Source organism: Tiliqua scincoides, chromosome 2 (assembly GCF_035046505.1).
Source record: "Tiliqua scincoides isolate rTilSci1 chromosome 2, rTilSci1.hap2, whole genome shotgun sequence".
In the NCBI taxonomy this organism is placed as follows: domain Eukaryota; kingdom Metazoa; phylum Chordata; class Lepidosauria; order Squamata; family Scincidae; genus Tiliqua; species Tiliqua scincoides.
Genome location: NC_089822.1, coordinates 99,720,830 through 99,744,128, shown reverse-complemented (window position 1 = coordinate 99,744,128; position 23,299 = coordinate 99,720,830). Strand labels below are relative to the sequence as shown.

At 46.4% G+C, this 23,299-nt stretch overlaps 1 protein-coding gene across 1 annotated transcript in view; it reads left to right on the top strand.

Moving 5' to 3' along the window:
- Window positions 1-23,299, top strand: part of PRAG1 (PEAK1 related, kinase-activating pseudokinase 1) — a 50,168-nt gene that overhangs the window by 9,403 nt on the left and 17,466 nt on the right. Inside the window, exon 2 of the mRNA XM_066617584.1 lies at window positions 8,985-10,831. Coding sequence (XP_066473681.1) covers window positions 8,985-10,831 — 1,847 coding nt within the window. The remainder of the gene's footprint in view (window positions 1-8,984; window positions 10,832-23,299) is intronic.

Genomic DNA, 23,299 nt, shown 5'->3' with positions numbered 1-23,299 from the left:
TTTGAGAACTGCTGCAATAAGTTGTTAGTAAGTTGACACAGTGGTGTGTGTGTGTGACTCTACAAGTTTTCAGAATCACTAAAATCAGAGTTTGGAGGAATAATACCATCATGTTATATATCAATCAATGCGTAATTTCATGCAGAATGCAATGAAACAAACCACACTGAAATATCTGTGTTCCAACAAAAGGTACAGCGAAAAAACTAGTGGGGGTGTGGCGATGGTACATCACCATGCCCACCACCTGGGGCATTGCCCCACCCACTGCATGAGGTGATGCGCAGGCCTCGCGCACCAGGTGACACGAATCCTAGTGACGCCACTGTTAAATGCTCCTCCTTACCAAAACAGGAAAATTTCCCTATAGCATAACAGGGAGGCTGGACTAGAAGACATTCTTTCATATGGAAAAGCATTTCAGTCATGTGAGCCTACATCTGAAGTGGTATAGTCCTGTCTCAAGTTCATTTTATTTTTCACATTTTTATACCACCTTTTCTCCAAGGAACTCAGGGTGGAGTACACTCACTCTTTTTGTCCTCACAATAACCCTGTGCGAAAGGTGAGGTGGGGAAGTAGTGACTGGCCCAAGAAGCTTCATGACTGAACAGGGATTTGAACCTGGATCTTCCACCTCTAAGTCCTATAACCAGAACCACTATGCCATACCATCTCAGTGAGCATTAAGCTTTAATCATAAACACACTTGGAGTAGTTCTGCCTATTGTCAGACCTGGGCAAAATGCAAAGGAGGGTGGGGAGTGCATGACTGTGCTTTTTAAAACCTGTGGGCATTAACCAGGTTTCATCTGTGAGACTGGATTCTGGGGGCAGTCACCTGAGCCCCTGAATTTCCTCCTCCTGGAAGTCAGTTGAGCTTCACAATCCAGTGAACTGGCTTAAAGCAAAGTTCTTTGTTTACCAGACAGATGGTGACAAGTCAGCAGCAACAGAGGAATCAGTGGCTCCTGCATCTGGATGACTTAGGGCAAATCCTATCCAACTTTCAAGCCCTGGTGTAGCTGTGCCAGTGGGGTGTACACTGCATCCTGTGGTGGAAGAGTAGTTATGGAGGCCTCCACAAAGTAAGGGAACATTTGTTCACTCACCTAGGGGCTGCATTGTAACTGCATTGACACTGGAAAGGTGGATAGGACCGGGCACTTAGCAGCCCATTTGGGATGATGAGGCATTAGGTCCATAGCAAGTGAAAGGTCCATAGCAAGTGAAAAATGATCAAAAAAATGTTAAGTCCAAACTGGAAATACAATTAATTTCTCCAACAGATAGTTGATGCAAGGTATGGTGTAACTGTTGGGGTGGAAGATAATGGCACTGAGTCTGCAATAGTCCACACACAAATGTATCTCTTTCTCCTTTGTATCTGGACATTCACCAGAAAATTGACATTGTTGAGGCACTCCTTAATCTGTTAGGTATCCTCCCAGGCTGTCTCAATTTTATTTTTTTTAGCCTGCATGCTTCTCATGCCAATCCTTTTGCTCCAACTGGGCATCTTTCAGGTTCTCCCAACTGAAGCCAGCACCTCCTTGAGTGCATTTTGGAGCCTGTCCACAATGTCTAAAATGTTCGTCCTTGAGAAGCAGTTGAATCCTCCCATTATTCACGCACCAGCTCCAAACCCTGTCCTCTCTCATGTATGAGTTCAAAGGAAGAAAAATCAAGGCTTGGATGGGAGAACTGACCTTGGCAAAGAGCAGACTGTGATGATATGCTCCACTTGGTGGAATGAACATGGCAAACTTTTGATTACACTGTCACAGAAACATTTTGGTGCCTTAAAAGTTATATCTGTTCTTGGATATATTTGGTGTGCTGATTCCAAAAAAGGCATCAGTTTTGCTCTATTGGCTCTAGTTTTGGAGGTAAAGCATAGCCACCATCTATCCTGATGTACAGAAATATACTCGTATATTGGTCTATAGCTCTAATTATACACTCATTGTACACTCATCATAGAATTTGTCTTTGGCTTCTGCTGGAGACGACAGAGTCGGTGCATAAGCACTGATGAGAGTGACAGGTCCTGCTGATGACTGAAGCTGCAGGGACAAAATTCTTTCACTTCCCACAGTAGGTGGGATGATGGACTTCAGCAGGGAATTTCTGACTGCAAAGCCAACACCATGTTCCCTGGTTTCGTTTGGTGGTTTTCCCTGCCAGAAAAATGAGAAATTTCTCTCCTTGACAGATCCGGAATCTGGAAGCCTCGTCTCTTGAAGGGCGACGATGTCCATCTGCAGTCTGCTCAGCTCCATGTCGATGACAGCTGTTTTGCATGTGTCGTCTATTTCTTGCAGGTCATCAGAGAAGCCAGGTGTCATTGTCCTAACATTCCAGGTGCCCAGCTTTAGGGCAGAAGTTTTCTGTTTTCTGTTGCATGGTGCAGTGTTGTCGATCCGCTTGTCGGTTTTCACCCTAAACCCCACGCACCCCGTGAGGTTAACGGACTGTGGCGAGGCAACACCTTACTGGCTGGGGACTGCCCAGCTTAAGGCGGGCGGTAGCTGCCCAATGAGATGCAATGATCTCTCCCACCGTCGGAAGCAGCCCCTGGCGTCACGCTCTACGCCAATCGAGCGAAGACTTATAACCGGTAAACTGCTGCTTCCCGTGTTGTGCCGACGCCGTATGGCGAAGTTGGAGTGTCCTCTCCAGTGCGTGAAGCCTGGGTAAAGAAGGTATGGAGGATAGGCTGTTACCCATGCAGCAAATCCCCCCTCTCCACATCACTGGAATGGTCCAATGGAAAGGCAGAAGCCAATACGGTTGGTTCCAGCGACGTCGCAGGAGTTGCCAGAACGTGACTGTGTTCAGCCATGAACTGCCTCAGGGACTCCGGCTCCGGATTTTTATCACTATCAAGAAGATCCCCGTAAAAGAGCCATTGTTCATCCTCGGCGATTTCAATGCTAGAGTTGGTGCTGATAACAGTTCGTGGCCCACTTGCTTAGGTCAGTTCGGCATTGGGAAAATGAACGAGAATGGCCAACACCTGCTAGAGTTTTGCTGTCGTCATGGTCTCTGTGTCAGCAATACGTTCTTCAACACGAAGCCCCAACATAGAGTCTCTTGGAGACACCCAAGATCAAAGCACTGGCACCAGCTCGACCTGATCCTCACCAGACGCTCCAGCCTTCCCAGCACCATGATCACACGCAGCTATCAGAGTGCTGCCTGTGACACTGACCACTCCCTGGTGTGCAGCAGAGTGAAACTGCAAACAAAGCAACTGTATTACACGAAAAAGAAAGGAAGACCTCGCATTGATACCAGCAGGACCCGGGATCAGAGAAAAGTGGAGGAATTTGCATGAGCGCTTGAGAAATCTCTTCCAGGCCCGGTCGATGCAAATGCATCCAACAGATGGGAACATTTCAAGAATGCCGTTTACAACACCGCCTTGTCCATATTTGGCAAGAAGACCAACAAGGCGGCAGACTGGTTTGAAGCCCACTCTGAGGAGTTGACACCAGTCATTGAGGAAAAGAGGAGAGCTCAAGCAGCACACAAGGCCTGTCCCAGTGAGCACAACCTGCAGGTCCTCCGAGCTGCTCGCAGCAAAGTCCAGCAGACTGCCAGGAGATGTGCTAATGACTACTGGCTCCAGCTCTGTTCCGAGATACAGATAGCAGCTGACACGGGCAACATCAAGGGGATGTATGACGGTATCAAGCAGGCCCTAGGTCCAGCACAGAAGAAAATTGCCCCTCTGAAGTCCGCCGCAGGCGAGGTCATCCAGGATCGGGCGCAGCAGATGGAACGCTGGGTGCAGCACTACTCTGGGCTATATTCCAGAGAAAATGTAGTCACCGAAGAAGCGCTGAACAACATTGAGTGCCTGCCTTTGCTGGAGGAGCTTGACAGTGAACCAACCCTAGAAGAACTTCACGTGGCCCTTGACTCTCTTGCCTTTGGCAAGGCACCTGGAAAAGACAGCATCCCTGCTGAAGTCCTAAAGTGCTGCAAAGAGATCATCGTCACTGAGCTGCATGAAATCCTCTGTCTCTGCTGGAGAGAAGGTGAAGTTCCTCAAGACATGAGGGATGCAAACATCATCATGCTGTACAAGAACAAAGGCGACAGGGGTGACTGCAACAACTACCGTGGCATCTCTCTCCTTAGCGTTGTAGGAAAGTTGTTTGCCCGAGTTGCACTAAAGAGGCTCCAGGTACTTGCAGAGAGCGTTTATCCAGAATTGCAGTGTGGATTCCGAGCCAGCAGGTCCACCACTGATATGGTATTCTCCCTTAGACAACTGCAGGAGAAATGCAGGGAACAACGACAGCCACTCTTTATAGCCTTCATAGATCTCACAAAGGCTTTTGACCTGGTCAGCAGGGACGGCCTCTTCAAGATTCTCCCCAAGATCGGATGTCCACCCAGGCTCCTCAGCATCATCAGATCCTTCCACAAGGACATGAAGGGCACTGTTGTCTTCGATGGCTCCACATCAGACCCCTTTGACATCTGAAGCGGCATGAAGCAGGGCTGTGTCCTTGCTCCAACCTTGTTTGGGATTTTCTTCGCTGTCCTGCTGAAGCAGGCCTTTGGAACTGCAACAGAAGGCATCTATCTCCGGACCAGATCAGATGGAAAGCTCTTCAACCTCTCCAGACTGAGAGCAAAGTCCAAAGTCCAGCTGAAATGTCTGCGTGACTTCCTCTTTGCCGACAATGCAGCTGTCACTACCTACTCTGCCAAAGATCTCCAGCAGCTCATGGATTGTTTTAGCAAGGCCTGCCAAGATTTTGGACTGACGATCAGCCTAAAGAAAACACAGATCATGGTTCAGGATGTGGACCCACCTCCCTGCATTACAATCTCTTCGCATGAACTGGAGGTTGTCCATGACTTTGTGTACCTTGGCTCTACGATCTCCGACACTCTTTCTCTCGATACTGAGCTAAACAAACGCATCGGTAAAGCAGCTACCATGTTTTCCAGACTCACAAAGAGAGTCTGGTCCAACAAGAGGCTGACAGAACATACCAAGATCTAGGTCTACAGAGCTTGCGTCCAGAGTACACTTCTGTACTGCAGCGAGTCATGGACTCTTCTCTCACAACAGGAGAGGAAACTGAACGCTTTCCACATGCGCTGCCTCCGGCACATTCTCGGCATCACCTGGTAGGACAAAGTTCCTAAAACACAGTCCTGGAACGTGCTGGAATCCCTAGCATGTATGCACTGCTGAAACAGAGACGCCTGCATTGGTTCGGTCATGTCGTGAGAATGGATGATGGCCGGATCCCAAAGGATCTCCTCTACGGTGAACTCATGCAAGGAAAGCGCCATACAGGTAGACCACAGCTGCTATACAAGGACATCTGCAAGAGGGATCTGAAGGCCTTAGGGATGGACCTCAACAAGTGGGAAACCCTGGCCTCTGAGCGGCCCACTTGGAGGCAGGCTGTGCAGCATGGCCTTTCCCAGTTTGAAGAGACACTTGGCCAACAGTCTGAGGCAAAGAGGCAAAGAAGGAAGGCCCATAGCCAGGGAGACAGACCAGGGACAGACTGCACTTGCTCCCGGTGTGGAAGGGACTGTCACTCCCGGATTGGCCTTTTCAGCCACACTAGACGCTGTGCCAGAACCACCTTTCAGAGCGTGATACCATAGTCTTTCGAGACTGAAGGTTGCCAATGATTATATACACTCATAAAATAATTAGAGCTGATATGGCCAAACCAATGACATTTTTGGAATCAGTGCCCAAATATACCCAATAATAGGTCTAACTTCTGAAGCACCAGAACTGTTCTCTTTTTTTGTGGTTTTTTGTAGGTTTTTTTGGTTGTTGGGTCCTTTTGTTATGGTCCTCAGAGTCCCATTGAGCTTTCCTGCCATCCCAGATCAACCTACCATAGCAAAAATCATTGGAATTCTGACAAGTGTTCTTGATGTCTGGGCAGCTAAGAGCTACCATCTCTGGAACCTGGCAGGGAGAGATTCTGTGTTGTAGACAAGTTCTTGGTCCAACACAAAGCTGGACTGCAGGGATGTGTGGAGAGGCAGGAGGTTTCTCTGCACTTGTTACATGGCCTCTGTCAGACTCCTTTTCTTGCTCTTCCTGGAACATAACCTTTGTGACCAGGTTCAGAATTGCTGCTTCAGGCCTGCTTTCATCTTGGGGGGGGCAGGGGGCTGAGGTTAGTGTTGGCTTGCACAGTGTTCCCTTCTAGCTTGGCCTCAGAGACAGATTCAGTTAGGAGAAAAAACCTGGTTTGGCTATGATTGTTCACCCTGACCCCTGTTGCCTCCATATCCACAGGTTTGACTAAGGCAGCGTTTTTCAACCACTGTGCCGCATTACACTAGTGTGCCACGAGGCTGCCTCAGGTGTGCCGTGAGATCAGAGCAGACAGGCAGCAGCCACGCATGCGGGGGAAGCGGCTGCTTTGAGCCCTATGCGCAGCAGAAGGAAAAGGAGCAGGCAGCCAGCCAGCGAAGGGGCTGGTCGCAGCTGCTTTGCTCCTGCTCCTGAGGGAGACGAAGACTGCAACCTGATCCTGATTTACCTGGGAGTAAGCACCATTGACTATTATGGGACTTACTTCTGAGTAGACATGCATAGGATTGGGTATTAAGTCCTTGCCTCCCCTGCATGCTGATTGGGCGACCAGAGAAGTTTGGAGGAGGTCCCGGCGGGTGGAGTGAGTGCGAACGAGGGAGTCAGGAGCAGGCAAGCAGGTGTGAAGCGAGTGAGTCTGCTGAGGCCACCAGCCTAAGAACTGGCTGGCTCAAAGGGTCCTGGAAAGTCCCTTTTCCTTGCCACAATTTGCCTGCAACTCCCCAAAGTGAACCTCCCTGCATTGCCTTTTGCCTTTTAGGGGAAGGGCATTGGGCCCCAATCCTCTCCATACTTACCTGGGAGTAAGCCCCATTGACTATAATGGGGCTTACTTCTGAGTAGACATGCCTAGAATCAGGCTTTTGGTCACACTTTTTTTTTCTTAAATACAGGAGCAGGCAATTGGCACTTCTCCCCACCCCACTCCCTCCCACAGGCACATTGCCCCCCAAATCTCACAACTGCAGTCAGCACCTCTCTTACTGTCCTCCGCACCTTCCAAAGGTTCAGAATCACTTGCTTCAAGTTCTCTCTTCCCCCCACTCCAGCTGAATCCTGTAGTTGTTTCACTCATGCCTCTTCATTGCCCCTCACCCCACAGCTCTCCCATGTGCTCAATCTGACCATTCTTTGCTAGCACTTTCTCACATAACACTTCAATACAGGGGTGCCCAAACCCCAGCCCTGGGGCCACATGCGGCCCTCGAGGCCTCTCAGTTTTGAGGCCTCTGGCCCTCCGGAGATTTGTTGGAGCCTGCACTGGCCCAACACAACTGCTCTCAGCGTGAGGGTGACTGTTTGACCTCTCTCATGAGCTGTGGGACGAGGGCTTCCTCCACTGCTTACTGTTTCACATCTGTGATGCTGCAAAGGAAAGGGCAGCCTTGCTTTGTGCAAGCCTTGAGCTATTGCAAGTCCTTCATTCGTTCATATAAGTTCATCTTTAATATATTCATTTATGTAAACTTATGTAAATTTATTCAGATTTGAAATGTAATTTATTCTCTTCCCCCCCCCAGCCCCCGACACAGTGTCAGGGAGATGATGTGGCCCTCCTGCCAAAATGTTTGGACACCCCTGCTTTAATAACATTTTTCATCCTTTTCACAATCACATATCCTTTCCTCTCCAAGCGTCTTGTGAATTTCTTTGTCATGTAATAATATAACTGTGTTAATTATATTAACAATTAATTGTAATGTAGTGATTTAATGTAAGTAAAAAACTGGTAGTGTGCCTTGACAATTTTAGTGCCTTGTCGGTGTGCCGTGAGCTGAAAAAGGTTGAAAATGGCTGGACTAAGACCTTGCTCAGTACCATAGACACAGCATACCTATCATGATCTGCAATCTCCCAGTTCTCAGCAGGAGTCCTGCCTGAGCAGGAAGGTACTCATTTCATCATGGTGGTCCCTTCACATGGTCATGTGGGGTTTCATGTTGAAGCTGCTGCTCTGCTTGAAGGGGTCTTCCAGACCCACAGTGTTGTGCTCCACCTACCCACCTGCTTCCTGGATGATTTTGGGGTGTTTAGAACAATGCCCTCTGAACGTCCTCTGGCAAATAGTGAGAAGACTTCATCCTTGGTCTTTGTTCCTACGCTGTCATCCACATCTCTCAGACTTAGTCCAACTCATAAGCTCGTTGAGGGTTGCTTCCAAATGCTGTGGGAGTGCTCGGGGATGAGTCCCAGTCTAGCCTGGCCCCTCGGCTTGAAAAGCTCATGGTTATTTCTGTCTTCCTGGGCTAACTCAGCATTAGAAACACTCTCCGGGGCACTGAACTGAGGCCTCAAGTGCTTCATGTAGTCATGGTGGGGATGCTATCTTTCATGTAGACTGCTCATAGGTTGCTATGAAGGACTTGGCCTCACCCCTCCCATGGAACATCTGCAGGGGTCTTCTTGACATCTGCAGGGGTCAGGGTAGGTGCAGGCAGAGGAGGAACAAGCCCTTGCTGGTTTCATTTCCACTGCATGTGTCATGTGGGCTGTCTCCCCTCCATTTCTGCAGGGGGTCACTTTTCTTCCCCCTCTCTTTCAAATTGCGATGGTTCAAGTCAGAGATGTAGTTGTTTGGAGGTCATTGGGCCTATCCACCACTACTGGAGGTTGACCCCGGCAAGGTGGGTGCCTGTTTTGTTTTTGTTTCTTGTTTGTTTTTAATAAATGTGGAGGGCACAGTCCAGCTCTTCAAAGTCCAGTTGATCTTCACGGGAGGTATTTTAATATGTGCCTCTCTCAGTGGGCCTTTACAATTTTGTTGAATCATTTCCATTTTTTACAACTGGAGAGAGCCAGTTCTAGAGAGATCTTAGAAAAGCTGTTGCTCAAATATTAAAAGCATGTGTAATCTGCAGTCTAAATATATTATATTTGATCAATGCAGATCAACAAGAGGATGGGACCTGGAAAGCATGTCTTGGTGAAATCTACCGACGAACAGAGAACATACATTGACAGTTTCGGCAGCAGTGCCCTAAGGAAGTCTCTCATTCAGAATAGTTCAAGGACTTGTACTCCCCATGGTCCTCAAGATGCATCATCAGTTGGGTCCTCTGGCCTTGAGAGCAGGATGGAAAGAAACATGTCCATCAACAATATGACATTTCCAGGTGATACGTGTGCACAAGAAGATGGAGCTGAAATGCCCAGCAAGGAGAAGCTGACCGTACCGCTTTGGGGCCTCTGTCACAAGCCCTCCCTTTGTAGCGACAGATGTATTGGCTCTGCCCTGGATTCTGTAGGATGTGCTCCCACCCATCCAAGAGGGGAGGCATCAGTTTCTGAGAGAGCTGGTTCATCCACCTCTCCTGATCTAGAGAGTGAAGGTGGGGAGTATTGTTTCATTGCAGAGTATCGTGGAGAGGCTCCTGCCCACCAAGTTTTGGGCAGTACCAGAAGCAAAGAGACACAGCCTGAAAGTGCAAACTCCATGCCAAAGCTCCTGGGACAGGATGCTACAGTGAATGTAAGAACCAAGCCTAGGGCAGTGAATTTCAGTGGAGGGGAAAACAGAGTTTTAAATTCCAGTTCAGCCTTTCAAAGGGAGAAACACTGTCCACACGATCCTGTATATAACCACTTGCGCTCCGAAACAGAAACCTTAGCATTTCCATCAGATGCTGTGCTAAAAGGCAGCATTCCCTTCGGCATCACTCCAGGAGATTATTTCTGTCCCTTGGTCAGGGAATCGGATGAAATTGAAGGCAACCAAATGCAAAACTGTAGTGGTTCTTTGGAGCAAGCTCATGCCTGTCCCATGGGCCCTCCTCAAGATGAGCCCATTTATGCTGAGAGCACAAAAAGGAAAAAGGGGCAGCTTCATAATTCCAGCACACATGCAGGGAGTGATATCTTAGCGCATAGTCCCTGTGAAGATCAAGTGGATGATCTTCGGAGAGAGAAGGCACTCCATTTGGGCTGCGAAAGGGACTTTAAAGATCCTTCTGCCCAAGTAGCAGCAACGATTACCATTATGGCTGCCTGCACAGAAGATGACAATCGGACAATCTTTCTTAGCAGCCCAGACTCAGCAGTTGGTGTTCAGTGGCCATGTGTTAGCCCTACCTCTCAGCCAGAGACTGGGACGGCATCACCCTTCTCTGAGCATGGAGAGGGGCCACAGACAAGCAGTGAGATGAGTGCTTCAAGGGACAGTAGCTCTGGTCTTCCGTCACCAACATCTGGCAAAAATGTTTTTGGTGAGGGTCCTGCTATTCCCCCAAAGTTGTCCAAAGGGAGTCCACCTAGAGGTGTGGGGTGTCTCACACGATCGCTCAGTTCTCCTGCAGGAGGAAGCCGTGATGGCAACAGCCACAAGGATGCTGACGTTCCAAGGAATGATGCAGATAGCCCTAACTTTGGCTCCTCACCTTTCCCATGTTCTCATACAAACCAAATCTCTCTTGAGGAATCCAACAGGAGTCCATCATCCTCTGGTTCTGAGAGAAGGCACAAATACTACAACCTGTCCTGGAGCAGGCAATGCAGGATAGAGGAGGAAGAGGAAGAAGAGCCGGGATTTTTGAAATGTACACCGGAGACCGAATTGGAGAATGGTGCAGTCAGTCCTCCAAGTACATCTAACCACTGTCAGGGGGAAAAATGTTCTGCTCAAGAGAACAAGATCAGAGGAATGAGCAAATCAGCATCTTTTGCCTTTGAATTCCCTAAAGACAAGAATGGAATTGAGGAATTCGCACCCCCTCCTCCTCCTCCAAAGAAACAATCCAGGTACAGAAATGAATGTTTTGTATACATGCTTATGTTTAGTCATAGGTATGTAAATGGGTATAAAATTGTAAATTTTAAATCACTTTAAAAACAGTACCCTTTTTCTGCTCCTGACCAAGTAAAGTGTGTGCTTTTCTCTCTCCCCTCCCCTTTCCCAACTGCATGGAAACAACTTTGACCCCTGGTGACTGGTAAAATAGGAAGCGTTTTATTTGGGGAGGGGGAGGAAAGCGGGAAGGTTTGGAGATCAAAGGGGGGGAGTGGAAGAGGGAGGGGGTTGAAAAGAGAGATTTCACTTTGGTGAGAAGCGATCCCAGGCTGGGAACTAGGAACCAACCAGACAAGGATCAAGGAGGGTTTCTTTCTGAGGGTCAGCAAGGACAAGGACTGCAAAATGAGCATGCTTGGTACTTGCCAGATGGGGGTTGGAGTCGAAGAGCTTTGGAAACAACATGCAGCAAACACAGAAGGCGGCAGCCTCGGAGTGGAGGCAGAAGAGGGCGGGGCGGCAGCGGGCCCTCTTGCAGCTGAGCAACTCCTGTTTCTTCTGCTTTAAAAGAAAGGGGGGCTACAGGGGCTTGACTGCACATACCTGAGCCTCCTGCAGCCTCCCAGGCTTATCACTGTGCAGCTTCCTGCAGGGCTCCCCACAGCTTCAGAAGTGAAAGTGGAGCGATCACGCTCCACTTCCACTTTAGCGGAGGAGCGGCGCGATCACTCCGCTTTCGCTTTCAAAGCTGCGGGGAGCCCTGCAGAAGGTCGTGCAGGGCTCCCCACACACCTGGGGGGCTGCAGGAGGCTGAGGTACATGCAGCCAAGCCCCTGCAGCCCCCTGAGCAGTGCGATCCTGGGGATCGCACTGCTGCCTCCAGGCTGCCCCGTCCCTTAAGGTGAAAGTGGCCAGGGCCCACAGGCTGGGCCTCGCGATGCCCCGGTTTGAAATGCCCTGCCTTAGAGTGAAGCTTTGCATTCCACTATCTCAGTCTACTATCTTATTTTGTGTAATGAGTAGAATGAAGTTCATAGTGCTCTTTGGAGAAGGTTCAGGTGAATCCTTATCAGACATGTGGAAATGTTGCTGTGAAGGCTATACACCTGTGTTAGCTTTCATTGGAAGTGTTGACTTGGAGACTTCTTATCTCTGTGAACAGTGAATTATAGCAATCATGATCAGGGAAACAAAACTCAAAGATACTGTTGTTATTATTTGTATCAGACCTTCCTACCTTATCAAAACAGTGCCCATGTCTTTATTTTAATTTGTATGTTTCTAGAGACAAGCAGGAGGTGACTTGCTAGAATGCTGTTAAAATTGAACATAGAAGCAACATTTGTTTCTATCTAAGCAAGACAGTTCATGCAGCTGTGACAACTGATGCAAAAATCAGCCAATGGGGGGGGGTGAAGAAATGTATCTGGTGTGCTATGCAAATGACAGCATCGTGACATGGTCAGCTTAATGGATCTGCTATGCTGCCTGATCAGTTTTCAGGGTGTAGTGGGATAAGTGGTAGAAATTATCCCACTCATAGAATGCTGAAAATTAATCTAGCTGTACGATGGAGCAGTCAGGTAAGCACTTTGCCCCACAGGCAGTTGTTTGCTACACAGGTGTATTTTGGAGTAATATATATTGGTCCTTCCGTTGAGAGTAGAGAACATTTTTTGGTCTGACTCTGAAGTCTTCCTTAAAGAGCCATGCACTGAATTCAATATGAATGCTGTGTTTGCATTTATAAATACATTGGCTCCCGAGTTATGGATGGCACTTTCACATAGGCGCAGTCCATCTGTTGCGGTACTTTTGCACAGGTGCAATAGCGTTGGGCCAGCAGAAGCCGGCTAATTTTACGTACGTGCGTTCCCTGACCATACCTCCAGAACTGAACCAGTAAATATATTGGGGACAAACGGGCAATCTTATTTTCCATTCCCACCTGTTGTCTGCTGCCTGTTTCACTGCTGCAGTGGCACCAAAATGTCCACCAATGCATCCTGCGGGGGGGGGGGGGGGGAGTTGCAAAGGTCTCCACAATTGTTTCCTTACTCAGGAGTCAGGCTCTACAGCACGGAGGGGGGGTCTACTTGGACCTCTGCTAGTGAAATTGGTTGCACAGGACCATGTGGACCCATGCCACAGGATTAGCTTCTGGCAGGGTCCCTCCATTGCAGAACCCATCCCCCTTACAAGACCCAGTCTTCCCATCCCTATCCTTGTTGCCACCTTTTACTGCTACCTGTTGCACTGCTGCCTGCCCCCATTAGGACTGGGCCTTTAGAGAGAATGATCAACTGCACTATCTGGTGTGCTCCCTGGGGCATTTAGTAGGCCTCTGTGAGATACAGGAAGCTGGACTAGATGGGCCTATGGCCTGATCCAGTGGGGCTGTTCTTATGTTCTTATGCAGTATACTGTTAGTTGGAATGAAGGGGAAGAAGGAGAAATAACAAGGTTGCACAGCCACCAGATCTGTGATAGAAATCTGGCAGCCCAGCTGAAGCCAAGATGCTGAATTAGGATCAGGAACTGAGTCACAAAGGAAAATATTTGCTTAATCACAACTAGAGTTGCTTCCTAAGTTCCCTCCCTTCTTTAGATTTTATGGTGATTTACTTGGTCTTACTTTTGGAGCAGCACCAGTGCAACTCCTTTCTGCTCCCCGTCTGTCTCGAGTTTTTAGAATTTGTAAAGAGTGTTGTCCATGCTAAGCTTGCTTGCCACAACTGTCAGTCTTTGTCACCCATCTCAGGGCTTCTTCCATTTAGCTAAGCCATGTGTAGGACTCGGTCTTCACATTAAAACTTGTCACAGTTTTGGAGCATGCCGCTGTGTGCATGATTGCATCACTGTTCCTTGGCAGCTTCCGTTTCACCTGGTCTTTTCATTGACCAAATTTGCTTGCTAGTGCTCACATAGCTCCCCATTCTTAGTCAGGGCACAACAAGTTAACTGCAACCTAACGCTCAACTGAGAGTTGCAAGTCACCTCATGCCTTTGGAGTGACTCCTGCTACATACATGCCAAAATTGTTTAGCTGGAATGAGGGCAAAACTGGATGTGATGTAGGAATTATGTGACTGGAACTTCCAGTGCCTTTTTCTTTTTCAAAAGCAGCAATAAGAGGGGGATTTGGATTAGGACTGCAAGGGGGATCTAACTCCCCCGCTATACCTTAGTCCCAGTCTTAGTAATATGCTTTCCCTAGGTTATGTTTTAACCCTTCTATGGCTCGCAGTAACTTTGGAGAGCAATTTAATTTGGGGAATCGGCATGGAGCAATGTGTTAAACACACATGCTACATGCTAAATCCTCCCACCTTCCCCCCTAGGCTGCTTTTTAAAAAAGAATACAAAGTCAAGAGTTCCTAGTCATGTCATGTCATGCCTAGTTTGGCTCTCCTGGCAGCTTACTCAGGATAACAACTTTTCAGTTCCATGACCTGAAGCTGGATGTTAAAAAAAAAAGATCTAGTTGAGATGCCCTTAAGCAAATGGGTTGAATGGCTGGTTCTGACTTTCCCTGGTTGTTCTTCTTCCTTCCTTTTTAATAATAACAATAATATTATTCCTTTTTAACTGAATTTGCATACAATGATTGCTCCTTTTGAGTATATTGAAGAAAGAGTAAGTTATTTGAAAAGTAAGCGCTGTTGCTGATTGTCAGAGGAAAAGGCCATCTTTAATATTTCGTTTTTCATTTCCTCTTACCATAATCCCCCAGAATGAAAGGGTGTCAGCGATAAGAATAGCATGTATAATGTACTTCAAGTGTTCAAATGCTTCTGATACTTGCCTGTTTATAATGTTTACAAGAGCTTAGCATTTCTGTTCTGCATTGCAAATGGGTAGGAGCGTGTGGGGTTGAGGCAATAGTGTTTTGTGTAAGGATTCATGAGTGTGGTAAAATTTGAATGGGGGATTTTGCAGCTCACAACTTATGTTGTTAGCCATTATGTAAGACTAGATCGCAGTAAAGCCAAAATATACAAGCGTACTCTTCAGTATTAGCTCATTGATTACAATTTCCCCCTCTAGTTAATTGGCTAAAGATTTGGCTGATTTAGGGCGCAATCCAAGCCTGGTCTTTGGCTGGTGCAAGTCCCTTGTGCCTGCCCAGGAGTGTCACAAACCTGCTGTAAGGCACATTTTTGCCTCCCTGTGAGCTGTGGAGGCTGGCACAAGAACACACGCTGGCCTCCCTGTGCTGGATCCAGGCCGTTGAAGGGTGAGTTTGCACTGGCCAGGGGCAGCCAGTGCTGGGGATTGGGGAGGGTGGCAGCAGGGCAGAATTGGGGCATTCCGGTGTGGGGCGAAGGTGGTCCGGTGGGTGGACCAGACCCGGGAAGGGGGTAGGACTAGCCTGGGTGACCTAGACCGTATCTTAAACCCCCTCCCAAGCAGCCTGGTGTTACATCGGGCTACCTGGATCTGCACCAGCAAAATTTCCAGCCCCGTTGGGCTGCCCTTGTTATTGATATCAGTATTTAATTTACATCCTGCCTTTTCTATGAAATATTCAAAGTGGTTGACTTTCAGAGATGATTTCCTGTTAGAGCTACATGCTTTATGGATTGAATCAGTATTTCAACTGGTTAGGTTCCTAGAATGCCCCTGTACAGGACTGTCCTTAAAGGGTATCTGGAAAGGTCAACTGGTTCAAAATATCAGTCCATATTTTTCATGCCACAAATCTAATTTTTCTTCCTTTTGAATCAGACTTGAATTTGCAAATGGCAGTGAACTGTTTGCAAACTTATCAAGGACAGATGAGCATGTAATCATTTCCTTTGGGCGCCCAAGCTTATTAGCAAGACTGTGTTTACTCTGAACTAAGAACAAACGTTTTCAAAACATTGTGCCAAGGTAACGCAGAAAAAGCTGATTTCTGCAGCATGTATGAATTCTGCAAATGAAGCACATTTGCACAATTTATTTGCACAACAGACTGAACTTTTTCAATTCTGCATAATTCTGGTTTTATTAATCACTGAAAGAAGGAAGGGGCTAACTGGTGAACAGAAGCCAGGACTCCTACAAGTGGAGATTCTATTTCATTAATCCTCTGTTTTCTAAGATTTGAACAGGCTTTGCTACTGTCAAGTATATCTTGGCACACATAAGGACTAGAAACTTGCTTGCTGTTTTCAAATGAAAGCTGAGATTCTCAGGAAGCTGAATTCTGTCCCAAGAATAGAGGTACACCACTAAACGACAGGGATACGTTCTCCGATCTCCAATGTTGTGTGATTAGGTTGTTAAGTGAACATTCATCCCAATCTAGTGCCTTTGTTGTATAAACAGACACTCCCTGCCAGACACTAGCTGACTGCATAGGCTGCTGGAGACAGATTGCCTCTTCTTTGCATTAAGAGCCTCTTTGTTGTGTAAACAGACACTCTGCTGCAAGCTATGGGAGACCTGACTGCCTCATTAAGAGCCTTTGTTGTGCTTTTAACACTGCGGTATATACGTTCCGTTATTAAGTGAATGGTTGTTTAGAGGTGTGCGCCTGTACTACATTTTTTTTGTCTTTAGCATTCACACAGTTAGTTGGAGTTTTTATTTTCACTACTGTTTCATTACTTTTCACTACTGTTCCTCCTTATAGAAGGAATGGTGGCAAACATCTAGATTTACTGCACCTTGAGCAAACATGGCACAGAATCTTCTGTCCAGTTCTGAATTGGTGACATATAAGCTAGTCAGCATTTGCTCAAGCAGCTTTTCTGCAAGGCCAACCCATTAATAATCCCCAGTGAACCCTAGGATCCATGGTAGCACACTGACAGGATCACTGACACGTGATTGCTTCCCTCAGTTGTCCCACATTTACCCAGCAACTATGCTAAAGATTGCTGCTGTTGCCACACAGCAGCTACTTCCAAGAACATAAGAAGAGCCCCGCTGGATCAGACCAAAGGCCCATCCAGTCCATATTCCTGTATCTCACAGTGGCCCACCAGATGCCTCAGGGAGCACACAACAACAACAATATTTATATACTGCTTTTCAACAAAAGTTCACAAAGCTGTTTACAGAGAAAATCAAATATCTAATGGCTCCCTGTCCCAAAAGGGCTCACAATCTAAAAAGATGCAACACCAGCAGACAGCCACTAGAAAAGACACTGCTGGGGTGAGGTGGGCCAGTTCACACAAGACAACAAGATACCTGGATCCTGTTGCCACTCCCTTTCACCTGGCATTCTGAGGTAGCCTGCTTCTGAAACCAGAAGGTTACACATACTCATCATGGCTTGTAACCTGTGATGGACTTCCAGAAATCTGTCCAATCCCCTTTTAAAGGCATCTAGGCCAGACACAGTTGCCTCATCCTGTGGCAAGGAATTCCATAGATTAATTACACCTGTTAATTCCTTCTATCCTGTTCCTGGCCACCCCCAGTGAACAGACAGGGATGAGAAAGAAGGTGCTTCCAATCCTCCCTTCCAGTTCCTTTCCCCAGATTCTGCCATTTCAAAAGTCAGCACATATTGCTAAGAGTGGGGGGCAGGAGGTAGGTAAGTGCTGTGAAGGAGGGGGCTTAACACACCCTGCATCCAAGTGGGAGAAAAGGAAGAGTAAAGGTGGGAGGGCCACAGGGTTACTTCTCTGCCTGCAACCTGATTCATGCTGGCCACAATTTATGGTGATAAAGGGCTGATCTGGTTATTAATTAGACATATAGAATGAAAAATATAGATTCAGTGGCTGCAGTTCTGTGCAAGAGACTGCTGATGTTGAGCAAATTCCTACATGATTTGCCCAATTTTAACCAAGAACCAAAAATAGAAAGCAGCGTAGAGGAACCAGGAAGATATAACCATACAGGTCTGTTATAAAGAAGTGCTGTAGCCCATCATGCGATACATGAAATTAAGATGTCCCTGAAGAACCTGTTGGGCTTCAGCATTGTTTTACCGCAATCTTTTTCTTAGTGCCTGTCAAGGTCAACTCCATTCTGTTTTCCTCCACCAATTTTCATCTGGCCAGTGCAGCACAGCTCTTAGGAAACAGCTGCCAGCATTGCGCATGAAACAGTGCCCACACAGCAACATTTGAGTCAGACTTCAGTCTTGTCCATGTTTTTGGACTGATATTTCCATGTAGCTGATAACTAAAACGGATGTCTCTGAAGTGATTTAGCAGTGAATCAGTAACTTTTTCCAGAATACATAGCCTTCAGTGAATGCAAAAACACATTGATGATCAGGAGAAATCAGCTGTGACTCAAAACCACTCAGTGCTCTGACAGGAACTGCATTGCATTTCTCTGAATGAATCTGTTTCAAACAGTCCTCCTGCTGAGCCGCTTCGTTTTTAAAGGTGAGAAAGAGGTCAGCGGGAAAGGCCTGTGATTATTTATTTGGAAGATCAAAGATTAACTATGGGTAAAGTATATGGTTCATGGGAGAGAGAAATATACGTAGATGACTGGGAAGAATGGATTAATGGCACTCTTGCACACCAATTCTGCCCTTCCTCTTTGTTTTCCCATGCAAATTCCTTTGGAGAGTAACGTCACCTATTGGTCAGGGCTCTGTTCTTAGGGGTAGGCAAAAGCTCTCACTTTCTGTTCATATCCACCGACAGAACCTTGAGTATGAGTTGACTACTACTTGTATTACAGCTTTTGTTTGAAATGTGTTTGTATGGTATGTAAGCATCTGGCCAGTGTAAGGCATTCTGTGTTGGATTACTACAGTGTTGGATTACTACAACCTCTGTGCTGGATTACTATAATGTTCTCTACATGGTGGTGTCTTGAAAGAGCATCTAGAAAATTCTGTCTAGTCAAGAACAAAGCAGCTCAGGGCCCAGTCCTATCCAACTTTCCAGCACTGATGCAGGCACAATGGAGCCCTGAGGTAAGATGACAAATGTTCTCTTGCCTTGAAGAGGCCTCCATGACTGTTTTGCCATCACAGTTTGCAGCTCACAGTCTGTTGGCATGACTGCATCAGTGCTGGAAAGTTGGATAGGATTGGGCCCTTGGTCATTTACAAGGACTTGTCATTTCCAGGGTTTTATCCCTGTGCTGAGTGAGCCACAGTAGCTCCTAATTTGTTTCGCAGTTTGCTGGTGTTAAAACTACTTTCAGTCTGGTTCAGGCATCTCTGCAACCTCATCTTTTTTCCACATGAGCCTCCCTGAATGTGAATGAAAACTGGAAGAGTTTCTCCTTTTCTGGGGATGTCATGGCGCAGTTCTACACCCTACTCCAAATTGGCCACCTTTCATGAAAAAGGAGAAACTATCACAGTACTCAGATTGGCATCCTACTTAGCTTCTGGGCTCTGCATCTTCTCCCTCTAAATTGAATTCTGTGCATACTTGAATAAATTAGATATACAGATGGAGAGTGTTGAATTTTGAAACTGCTGTGATGAAACAGCAGAGAGGATGTTGGGAAAGAACTTTCATTTCCATTAATGGTCAGTGAGCAAGTAATCCCATAAAATGTGATCATCCATTTCGCGTTACATGGAGAAAAATGAGCCTTCATGTACTACCCAAGAATATGCTGCAGGCAGCACTTAGCCAGCATTTAAAAGGAGGGAAGGGCTGAGAGGCAACAGAAGTTGACCATATTTTTAGTACTTAAAGCCATGTCCCTTTGAAAAGGGAATTATAGAACAGACATATAAAATCATAATGATTGACAATGTACCGAGTCTGTAGCCATTCTCCTTTTCCACCCTCCTCCCACCTGTAAATTCTGACTCAAGGCAACTCAAATTCTATCTACAGCCTAAAGTGCAGAAAATTATAGCTGCAACCCTGTGGACACGTACTTGGGAATAAATCAATAGGACTTGTTTCTAAGGAAGCATGCCTAGGAATGGGTTGCACTTGTATTTCCTTGCATTTTTGAACATTGTCTGATTTCTTTCTCCCTTGAAGGGTCTTTCCAATGCTATTTCCCACCCCTTGCCCCTTCTGGGATTGTACTTGGTGTGACATTGGGAGACGACTGTAGGCTTGTGCTCTCTGTCTTTGAAAAGATCCTTCATTCTTACAGGATAAAGGAGCCGCCAGACTGTTTTCATTTAGAAACATGGAACCTCCTTCATTGCCTCTTCTCTGTAATGAGGAAGAGGCGGGCGAGGGATCATGCAAGCCCAACTTCCATTTCCAGTCTCTCCCCTGTCAAAATCCTGGTATGGCAGCACTGCAAAACAAATACATGGAGAATCCACCAAGTGTTGGAGGTGAAGTTAGTCATTTCATCGCAGGAACCAGCAAGCTCCTTCTGGAGCCATTTTTCTTTTGAAGCCATCACAGATGTCTGGTTTTCCTTGTCCCTTGATGTAAAACACAGGGCTTCAAATATATTAGGAGTGAGATTTTTGTTGTTGTTGTTTGGATTAATACATTGGTGCCTCTCATCTGCTGCATTCTGTGTTTGATTTGGCATTCGTAGGGGCCCAAATTCAATCCTGGCCTTTCCTACTAAAGGATCTCGAGATTGTTGCCAACCAAAATAGACCATGCCAGGCTGGACCCACCACAGGTCTAACTGCCTCAAAGGCAGCTGCTTACTACAGGTATTAAGGCACAAGAGCTCTGCTCTCTTTTGCATTGGGTCACTCTCAGTGTTTGTCTGATTGGGACACTGATCTGTATTGGGCCCCCTGTATTTTTATTTTAAGACAAGATGAATAAATTGTAAGGAAGACTTGACAAAACATCTGTTCAGTACAGTGAAGAGTTATTTCAGAATAGAGCTACCAGCTAGAGTTTGTGTACTATTTTAACCTCTTTTTTTCTAACTTTTAACTACAGTAACCTGACACTTGGTAGAGAGACTTCCTGTCTCTTGTTAACAGGAAACTTGTGTTTAATGGTTTTTAAACAGTGCAATCCTAACTTGTGCTGGAACAGGCAGGCTGGCTGGCCTGCGCTGTATCCAGTGCAAATTTAGGGCTGGCAGGCTGACTGGCCACCCCAAAAGGCCTCCTCTCCACCCTCCCCATGCCTCCCCAGACCCCCACACCAGCCAAGCTCAGCTGGCGTGAACTCACCGGTCTCGGTCGACATGGAGGCTGGATGCAGCCTCCCGCGGGCTGGTATGTGTCCCTGCATCAGCCCAACCAACTTCAGAGGAGGTACAAATGTGCTTTACAGCATGTTTGCGACCCTCCTAGACTGGCGCAAGGGGCTTGCGCTGGCCGAGCATTCCTTTTGGATTGCGCTGTAAGAGTCTTTTAAGAAGTGACTATCTTTCTATATCCTTGGGACTATGTTCGGCAACTTTCCATAGGCCAAATTTGGAATGCAAGCATAAAAGTTAAATAGATCTTTTTAAGCGAGGCTGAACCCATTTTGAGGCTGTAAACACTACTATAGTTATTAGTAGGAATTGGTTCAGTTCTTGGACCAACAAAGAGATTTTCCACAGGTCAGAACTCATGAGTGTTTTGGTGGTTTGGGCCTTTAAAAGAATATGGTGCCCAGTACAGTGAGAACTAATTCTCAGTTTCATCATCCAACACTAAGGGGATGGTCCATTGGTGTTTTTCCAAGATGGCTACTTTCAGGAGCACCTGAACTGCCATTACCCTGATTTATTTCACACTTAAGCCATGTGTATTGTCTCGACATGTATTAAATGTCTAGACATGTGTTCAAGTATAGTTTTAATTATTTTCTTCCTGTTTCTACTGCAGTTGGAAAAGCATCTCTCAAATCTTGACAATAGCAGTTTTCTTTTTAATTTTGGTTCTGCTTGATAAAATACATAGCTTACATTTTTGTTTTGCTCCATCAAATGCTGTGCATTGATCTCTGTGGTAAACTGAATGTAAAAACAAAAGTTTTGTCTGTTCCTTTCTTTTTGGGAACCCCCTGGATAGAACTTCAGAAGGGGGAAGGAATGATTTTCCATGGTAAACCCTACCTCAGTAGCATCCTAAGGGTGCAATCCTAACCCCTTATGTCAGTGCTTTCCATAGTGGTGCCAATGGGGCATGTGCTTCATCCTGTAGCAGGGTGTCACTCATGGAGGCCTCCTCAAAGTAAGGGAATGTTTGCTCCCTTACCTCAGAGCTTCATTGTCCTTACTGACATAAGGGGTTAGGATTGCGCCCTGAGTGGGTTTTCTTTGTTTTTTTGCTTTCTTCCTAAAAGAGTTTTATATTTTTGGAAAGGATCTTTGCTTTATTCACATGTAAAACTGCCTTGGTTAGGAATGTTCGTGTTTGTGTTAACTAAGTTGGGCTTGGTTAGTGGGGACTGATACTTTATGAACTTTGGAAAGTGTAGGAAGTTAACTGCAGGTTTCCTAAGCTCTGCGAAGTGTTAGATTTGGCACTCCCTCTCCTGAAGATTTCCCTGCACACCCTCAGGCACAGTGTATTTGGCATTTTTCTGTCTTCTGCGTGGCTATAAACTATAGATGAAGCTGGAAAATGTAGCACACTTTTCACATTTTGATCTAAAATACTTTTTCTTCTACCCAAAGGAAAAAGGATCGGAGGCAGGAGGAAGGGAAGGAGAGAGAGGTTCTGAATCCAAATGAGGAGCATTTAATTTGTGCCTGCCCTGTTTCAGGAACTGTAGTTGTCCGAAACCTTTGTCTCTGTGCTGAGCAAACAAAATGTACATCATTCTAATTGCTCCATAAGTAAAGTGCAGGATGTGCTCGTTGTAGAGCAGCAAAACTTGGGAACAAAGGGAGACAAATTGGTTTCTACCTGTTGTCGTTTGTTCCCGCACTTTAAATAGGCTGCACGCTGTGACCTCAGAAAACAGAGGCTGACAAAGTGTTGAGGTGAGAGAGATTTCACAGCCCAATGCGTCATTTCTTTTGGAGGCTATGACAAAGAGGCTGAGGGCTGCTGTTAGTTTCATTGCATTCTTCTGAACTTAATGGGTTGGCAACACAATATCCTTGTTTGGACGGGCCACCCTTTGTGGAAAATGCCTAAGCCTTTAAATTTCACAGAGCTCCATCCAGAAACGGGAGGGAAAGTGTTTTCCTGAAATGGAGAAAGAAACTGTGTGAAACTTAGAGGCAAATGAGGTCATATAGCTTCATAGGAATTGCTTTTCAAGTAGATGAGACCTGTAGTTGACATTTGGGCTGGAAAATTTCAACACACCCGTCTGCCTCCTGCCCCATCAGTTTTCTTCCTCCCAGTGAAACTGTGAGCAGAAATCTTACTATGTGTTTAAAATTTGAAAATGTCAATGGAGCGCAGATAGAATTGGGCAGAGGTCAGATGTGGACCCACAGGGTGCAAGCACATCCGTGATGCTTTCAGCTGGCACAGCAGCTATGCACTGGCCGAAGAAGAAGATAGAATTGCGATCTCAGTTGATATCCAACATAAAAACATGCCATGTCTTTAATCAGTTACATAAAGACAGGAAAGAGTAGAGTCAAGGAAAACATTTCAGTGATTGTTATTTTATTATGTTTTTATCTTGCCCCTTCCTTCAGGGGCCTCAGGACAACATACATGC